Source organism: Grammomys surdaster, unplaced genomic scaffold (assembly GCF_004785775.1).
Source record: "Grammomys surdaster isolate TR1022 unplaced genomic scaffold, NIH_TR_1.0 233, whole genome shotgun sequence".
Taxonomy (NCBI): Eukaryota; Metazoa; Chordata; class Mammalia; order Rodentia; family Muridae; genus Grammomys; species Grammomys surdaster.
In genome coordinates, this window is record NW_021604678.1 from 7554171 (window position 1) to 7563213 (window position 9043).

Sequence of the window (9043 nt, forward strand, 5' to 3'; positions counted from 1 at the left end):
AAAAGTTGTCCTGTGACCTCCACTCACATGCTGTGACATGGGGCCTTATACACAAAATAGATAGCTTTTAATTAAAGTTAAAAAACAAAACTATCTCATTTCTTTTGTAAGTTCTACAATTTTTTTTAAAAAAATGTACTCTGATAATACGCTTGTGCAAATGCAACTAACAGTTATTGTTTAGGATAGTTTCTTAGACTAGTAAATACAATCCAAAATGTATTTTACTTACAAGTTTGAAAGAGATGTGAGATTCTAAACAGGTTTTTTTCTATACATTAACACTAACTGTTGGTATAATTAAATCAGATAAATATATACTAAATCAGGACCTCAATAAAGAGTAGTTACTGACACGTTTAGAATTTGAGAAAGTTTACTTGTGTTAGTTTCCATTCAAGAAATCATAAAATATTTCAGAAAGCTATAGTGTAATTGCTTAACAGTTTGATCCACATTTTCTATATTGCTATCAGTCAAAATCCCACTCATTCAAAACTGAAAAGGGTAAGCATTCACCTATAATCTAAACTCTAAAAAATGGCTGTTGTGGCAGCTACATTACCTACAAGTATCCCCTCTTTTCAACAAGGGCATCCCATCTCTTGCCTTAGAAGATGAAGCAACCCAGTATTCTGAATGCAGGAAAGAATGCCTCTGGGAGGCAGAAGCACAGAAGGCAGCTCTACTCAGACTCAGCTACAACCAAGCACAGCCTTGAGCCTTACCCAGATATCAGCCTTGGTGGTGATTGGTTTCCCTCCATAAAGGTTGATCATTTCTGGGGCTCTATATGACAGAGTCGTGTATCTGGCAACAAGAATTAAACAAAGGAGATACATTCAAAAACTAAAAAACAGGTAAGACAGGCTTCTCTAAAACACAACCTAAAAGGCTTTCTGGATTCAGAAATACATAGAAATGATACTGCTTTTAAAATCTATCAAGAACTAAATGAAACAAAGTATCCATAGACACTTTTACTCAATAACTGCAATATTATCAATAATTATATAAAAGCTGAATTTCCTTTATTAATAAAAACTTAAATGACAATCTATTGGAAATAATTTGTTGATTTATATGAAATAATTCAGTTAACTCTAACAGCCTCCTTATCAAAATATCTTCATGTATTAAAATAAAACTGCATTCTCAAATTTTTACTTCATCTCTTTCCCAAGGAGTTTGGTTTATAGATGGTAGTGTACCCAGTCACAGAGTAGTAAATGTTCTGAGTTTTTATAATTCTCTTAAAAGTTATCTTGTTACTATAACTCAATTATATACATTATGTCCAATTCTAATATGAATACCAACCTAAGTTCTTTGGAATTGAAAGACACTATAAGTCAATATTCATAACAAAAACCCCACATCTACTAGGAACAGAAATTTTTAATCAAATCTAGTAGTAATCAAATCTCATAGCAGAAATCTAAGAGTATGAAGAGACAATCTCTATCACAGAAAAATTCTTTTTTAGTGTTTATACACTTTCTCTTACAAGAAAAATCTAATCACATTCTAACATCTTACTTTTTCCAAATTACTCTTTCATGTGAGACCTATGAACGTATTACTGCAGAGGGACCAGAACATCAGCTTCATAATGTCAGAACTTTCTATCATTCTATCCCAGGACCAAAAACAGAGCTGGCACTCAATAAGTGCTTGGGAACTCAAGAATGAGACCATCAGCGCTCTTAAACTGAGCCACAAAGGATGTGAACTCTCAATGAGCTTACCACACTATATTCCAATCATCATAAAAATGTAACTGAGTCTAAACTATATATCCCACAATGCAACAAATTAAACATCTAGCAGATCAGAGATACTTGAGACTTCAAGCAGCCACTAGAAATACTAATCCACAAGATGTTTTATTACATGAATCCCAAGAAACCAACATACAATGTCCCTATTCTTGTGTTCTACAGGACATGTATGTATGTTTACTGAGGGATTGTTCTTAGAGAATCTACTAAGTCGTTCTAAGCTGTTTCCTGAGTAGAAATACGTAGTCTATAATATATGTTTCTATTATATATTGCCTATGTAACTGCATTATACAAGTGGGTCAGACAGCAGCTCCTCGTCTAACTGAGAACCTATGGTGAAGTAGACTGAGAAGACCCTACTCTGACAGACTGCTGTCAACTGTGTCACTTCAGGAAGTGCTCTAACACAGTCTGTTCCATTTTCTAAAGCTAAAAAACAGAAGAGTTAGGTTCTTACAAGTACCCTGGCAACCACTGAAAATGCAGGCTGTAGAGACATAAAGCATGTGCAGTATTTTTCCAGAAAGCTTTGCAATATACCCCTGAAAGCAAGATGACTTCATACAGACTCAGCATTTACACTTTTCCTATAGTTTTTAGTACATGTGATACTCACACTCTTACCAACAGCTAACATGTTTCAAGCAATTACATTTTCAAAAGCACCCACTGTCCCATTTCAGTAAAGACAAAGACACTATGCTGAATTCAAAAGTCACTTAAGGAAATGGGAAGGTTGCTCAGTGGTTAAGAACACTTCTTGCTCTTGCAGAAGAGCAGGGTTCAGTTCGCAGAACCAACATGGTGGCTCACAACCATCTGTAAGTCCAGTTCCAGGGGATCCAATGCTCTCTTCTGACCTCCACAAGCACTACATACATACACACATGCAAAACATTTCAACTTATATCACAATAAATCTATTTAAATCACTTAAATTTCTCTTAATGGTTCTATTAGCCACTATAGCTTACTCTACGTGTTTCATTATTAATTTTACCACATAGACAAAAAAAAAATCAGTCATGATATTTATCAACTGTCTATTATACTATCTATTCATATATTAATCATTTTCATTTTAAAGGAATCTACAAATGGATTAATATAAAATTTGTATTAATGTAGCTAGCTACAGACTCAAGTTAATCAAAATATCTGAGACAAAATGAAAATAAAGATAAAAACTTACTTTTTAATTTCTTCTTCTACTACATTAACTCCATCTTTTTGAGGATTGAGAAATTTATTAGTGGCACTGCCAAAGTCACAAAGCACATAATTTCCAGCATCGTTTAGCAAAATATTTTCTACCTTAAGAAAAGAAAATCAATGATTACTATTTTCAAAGTTCAAGTTATCTGTTTAACCTCTTGGGATCAGGTGCTAGGTACACATATATGCAACACATACACCTACACATGTACATACACACATACAGATACACACACATACACGTCATACAGATAGATGACACCTAAGCCAGAGACAGATGGACCAGAGTAGGCAGTGGCACATCCCTGATGACCCCAGAACTCAGGAGGCAGAGGCAGGATGCCAGAAGGGTTTATAAACCTGCTCAACCCTAACTTCCTGAATTCCCTCTCTGAAGGACAACTGGGAGCTGTCAAGACTCTCTTTGAGTGTATCTCCATTTTTCTTCATCCCTAGACATCAGCCCACCTACAGACAAGGAGTAGTGGAAAAAAAATTAAAATCTATTTCTGACTACCTTCTTTAACTTGAATATTCACATGCAAACTGCTTGAAACCAGATGTGCCAATGGTTTGGAATTATTTTTTTATATTGGGGGCAGACTCAAGAATAAGACAAAATTCATTCATATTTCATATCCGCCTATATATTACATCTGACAACTTTATAAAATATTCTAACTGCAACCTGAAGCATGTGGTCAGGTCGTAGTACTACCATATCATGTCTCAAAAAGTTTAAGAAAGTGGCATTTTCAAATGTAGATTTTTCTGATTCAGCCTATATCATCATTTTTATTTAAAATCCCTACCGTGAAAAACACAATCTTAAATTTACACATTAATTTGAAAAATCATAGTTAAAACAACTAAAACAAACTGTGACTATGCCAGTGTCTTGACTACTACAACACAGGCTCAGAGGGAGGCCAGCTGCTGTTTACCAGTGTTTAAATCATTGCACCATTTGCTTAACTGCTCCTACTCTGGTTCTCTTACCCAGAAACACAGGGAAGATAATAGTGATGACCTGGGAGTGTTGTTAAAATGAGTTAAAACACTTGAAGTATTCAGAACACGGTCTGGAATATGTTAAATAACTATTATATTGGCAATGACTTTCGGTTTTATTCTTATTTATATTACTAAAATGCTAATAAAGTTTATTTTCTTTCATGACCATCAACAACCTATATTCTAAATGACATTTTATTTTGTTTATCATAAGATATAAAATTTATTTAATCATTCAAAACAGGCATTCACTTATTTATTCACTAAACAATGAGTGAACCTCTGCTATATGCCATGCACTGTTCAAGAACATGCATCTATCACAAACAAAAACAAACCAATACGAAAGGCCTCATGAACCTTATTCTAGTGAGAGAGGTTAGAAAATAAATACCAGGCATAATGTGTAAGCAAACTATACAGGGTCTTAAGGAGGTGACAGGAGCAGGGAGAGAAAGAAAGGACATTTTAAATTTGAAGTGTAGAACAAGTGTTGCCCCGTTCTTACCTTCAGATCCCGGTGGATTATGGGAGTCTTACATTGATGCAACCGTGCAACAGCTTCACAGGTATCACAAAAGATTTGTAGGACTTCTGACTCGGTAAAGCCTGTCTGTAGCTTCTTGTTCATCTGGTTCACAACCTGCCCAGCTAAACAAGAAGTAACTCTGAGGACATATTCCAAAGGCAACACCCAGAAATGCCTTTCTAGCACTAGCTAGGATTCGAATTCTCACAAAGCTCCTTACACCTACTGCAGTGGTTCAGTGACACACTTTCCTACATTTTACATCTCTGAGATCCAAACACAAGAAAAGACAGTATCTTGCTAATACTATTTGCCATATTTTTAACATTAAGCCACTTCTGAAATTGCAGGTTTCCTTATGATTAAACACTGTTTTGTATTGGATAAAGTGTGACAAACAAAAATAAGGTTTCTATTACCACAAAAATGTGATATATAGTGTTCCAAGAGAAAAATAATGACACAGATATATGATTATAATTTATACCACTGCATAGTAAGAATATGTGAGAGCTCACCTGGAAACTTTGAATTTAGGTTGGAGCAGGGATGGGAGGGGGACCAGAGAAACATAGGCTTTCCTTATCTCAGAGAGTCACGTGGACACAGAGGAAGGATGTCAAACTAATAGGGCAAAGATTCAGGAGACCAAGTGGGTAGTGAGTTTTGTGTAAAACATCTCATGACAACAAATGCCTCTTAAAGGGCTAGTGCCAATACAGCCAACGAAGCACAGAAGAAAGGTGAGGCATGCCTGACAAGCCAGACACTGACAGCTGCATTTCAAATTTTTATCTCAAAAGCCAAAGAGAATTATCAATCTGACGTTTTAAAATATCACCTTATTATAGGATGAAGGGATCTGATGAATTAAGCCACTAATGCTTTATTCCCACTAAGAAATAATAAGACTGGGAGAAAAATAATCAGTAACCTTGCCCAGCTGTAGACCACGCATGCGTGGTCCTGCCGGACAAGACCTGTTGCCTGGTGCAACAGCAGCCTGACAGTTAGAGGTAACTAACTGCATCTGACTGGATTCTCGTTCTGCAGGAAGGAATTCCCTCCCACCTGTTACTGCCAGGCTGAACTTAAACTCCTGATCCCCCTCACCTCAGCCTCTTCAGCATATCCAGCCAGCATGAGCTGCCGCAACAACCACATTCTTGGTACTATAAACCTAGTCAAAGGCTCACAGCTGGAGAGATCACAGACCCAGGTGGAGAGGATGCTACTAGTGTTTCTTGCTAAGTGGACATGTTATAAAACAGCCTTTAAAAAGAAAAAAATATACTATGTATACAGCGTTCTACCTGCATGTATGCCTGCAGGTCAAAGAGGGCACCAGATCTCATTACAGATGACTGTGAGCCACCATGTGGTTGCTAGTGATTGAACTCAAGTCCTCTGGAAGGGTAGCCATTGCTCTTAACCTCTGAGTCTTCTCTCCAGCCCTCAAACTGCCTTTTAAACATTTATGCTCAGACACAGAGACAGTGCTCTTCTCAACCTTGGTCGCAGAAGCTTTTTTTTTCTTACAATGGCACAAGGTCCTGCAGAGACTCTTAGATTTCAGAACAAGTGCCAATTTCATGTTCAGTCCTAAGTATCATCTCAGCACTCTCGTACACACACACACACACACACACTCACACACTCACACACTCACACACTCATATCCAACTGAGAAAGGGAGATAGCTTAGGTGCTTCTGTGAACATCTGCTCTTTCTACCTCTTTGGGAAAATCCACCCCAGGAGAACCTACTAGAGCCAATAAGAGCATGAAAGACATGAAGTAGAACTACCCCAACCAGTCACAGCTCCCAGCCATGTGAACAAGCTTTAATGAGGTCAGCACCACCACCGTGCCAGGCTCCACCCTCAGCCGCTGACTGGCAGATGTATAAGCGATAGTTAACAACTGCCGCTTTATGATACTGAATCCTCAAGTGTTTTGTTACTAAGCAAAGTCTACTACAGATACAACTCACAGAAGTTAATACAAAGCATCTTCCAAAACAAACTTAGAAAGTCACACATTGCCATAATTTGTTCCTAAGTTATTCATAAAACAATTGAAATATACTCAAATGACCAGTGAGGTCCAGAAGTCTGCAAAACCCATTATCTCTTAAAGTCAGTGGTTCTCAAGCTTTCCTAATGCTCTAGCTCTTTAACAGTTCCTCATGTGGGTCAGTACTGACCCACAACTATAAAATTATTTTCACTGCTACTTCCTAACTGTAATTCTGCTGCTGTTATGACTCATAATATAAATATTTGATGCACAGGATATCTGCTATGTGACCCCTATGAAAAGGTTGTTCAAAACCTGAAGGAGACCAGGCCCACAGGTTGAGAACCATGCTCTAACTGTAAACTAGCAAGTTAAGCAGAACCAAAGCATGAATTTAGAAGCAAAGGCAACTGCATGGCACAGAAGATGTCTGTAAGCATTGAGAAGCTAGAATATGGAGCATGCAATGTACTGGCTATATAACCCTTTCTGCTCCCTTCCCTTCCAGCCAGTGTGTCTTAACATACGAGTGACTTCCATAAAAGCAGTAAAGGAAGAGATTTCACTCTCCCATCCCCTGCTCCTCCAAAGCACTCCTCCCCCATGGAGATTCACATGAGAAAAGAAACTATCAGTATTCAGCTCAGGACTCTGCATTCCTCCTTCTAAGATAAAACTGCCAACCCAAAGGGTACACTAGGATCTGTGATACACACAGCAAACTTCCCACACAAGACACAACAGAGTAACAAAGCAGAGAAATCTGAGGAACAATCAAACAAAGGGAAGTTTGTATTTTAAATACAAACGTATTTTAAATATGGAATTTTATAATTTAAAAAAATTAAAAATAAAACCAGAGCAACTGTAAAAATACATGAAAGAATAAGAAAGAATTACTAAAAAATAAAATAATAGAGCAAAGTATAAAATTCTATAGAAAACCTGAAAACACAAGAAAGCTTCCAAATGAAGCAGAAATTTAAAAAGTTAAGAAGTGAAAAGATAATCAAATGACCAATCATTGCAGGAAGACAAACATCCATTTTAAATGAGAACACAAGCATGCAAGAGAAAGAGCAGGGTGTCCTACAAAAAGAGTGCATGAAGTGGACATACTGTAAGACTTCAAAACAATGAGATACCCAGAAAGCTACCTGATAATCTCTATGCAGAAAGTAAGTGACACACACAAATGAATGAACATACTACAGCAGAGAGAAAACAGAGCAAGCTGTCAAAGTTCTGCTGCTACTTCGGTTAGCTACCCAAACTGACAGTCAGATGTGGCACGAAAGACAGACATGTTCGTCTATGGCCATCCCCCTCCCCAACCTCCTCTGACTTCAGAAGCTAAACAGTGTCAAAGCTGGTCAGTACTTGAAAGGGAAAATAAAGACATGCTTACAAACTCAAGGTCACAAAGCCATCTCCACCCATAAACTTATCAAAAAGTTAAGAAAAAACTAACTAGTCCAAGAGACTGGAGACTCCACTCAGAGGCATGTGATCTTCAACAACTAACAAGGAGGAGGGAGGGACAGGAGGAAGTAGTCCAAGATGGCAGAAATAAAAAATTCCCAAGGGACAGCAAAATCCTGCTTCAAATTAAACAGGTGAACCTAAGTCTCTCCAAAGAGCAGTTCCAAGAAAAAGAGGAAAATAAAACTCACACAAATGTTACAATGTTTCAGCTTCCTGCATAGACTTGAATTTCTACTGAGGAAGATAGGCTAAATTAATAATATACCTGAAGAAATTAGGCAAGTGAAAATTTGGGCAATTATTAACCCCAAGAAAATCAACTGTACAAGAAGGGAAATGTAATTATACACTACTACATGTTACCCCTGAATGGTAAACAAAATAATAAAAACACCGTCTTAGTCCAAAAGCAAGCATATGCAACAGTGGGAGTAAATCCTTATCTTGCCTTGGAGACAGTGACAGGAAACCAGAAAGAGCACTGGCAGTTTTTCTCATGAGAGCTTGCTCCTACCAGGATCCACACTACCTCAGCTGTCTAAGCTCCTTCATGTCCATGCTTCTAATGCTCACCAACAACGCCAACTCCCACGTACAAGATGCCATGGGAATCCAGAGGAGAATCTGAGAAGGAACATCTACCTATGTGTCTCAAGTGACTGTCTCTCAGGAGGGAGGGCGTCAGGAGACAGCTCAGCCAAGCCATGGCTCAACACAACTATTGGGCATTGTTTTTTTTTTTTCTTTCCTGCTAATGTTCCTGTTGCTGTTGTTTGTTTGTTTTGTTTTCCTTTGTTTAGTGAGAGTTTATGTTTTATGTAGCCCTGACTGACCTAGAACTTTCTACACAGACCAGACTGGCCTCAAACTCACATATACTTACTTGCCTCTGCCTCCCTAGTATAAGGATTAAAGGTGTGTGGCACCACAGTAGCTATTGGGTTTTTTGAACCATACACACACACACACACACACACACACACATATATATATATAT

The 9043-nt window shown here is 37.7% G+C and overlaps 1 protein-coding gene across 3 annotated transcripts in view; it reads right to left on the reverse strand.

The window, feature by feature from the left end:
* Positions 1-9043, reverse strand: part of Bmp2k (BMP2 inducible kinase) — a 106227-nt gene that overhangs the window by 60519 nt on the left and 36665 nt on the right. For all 3 annotated transcript variants that reach the window (XM_028773635.1, XM_028773637.1, XM_028773636.1), the window contains exons 4-6: positions 4522-4664; positions 2977-3098; positions 729-810 (exon numbers count right to left, since the gene is read on the reverse strand). In XM_028773635.1, the coding sequence (XP_028629468.1) occupies positions 729-810; positions 2977-3098; positions 4522-4664 (347 nt within the window). The remainder of the gene's footprint in view (positions 1-728; positions 811-2976; positions 3099-4521; positions 4665-9043) is intronic.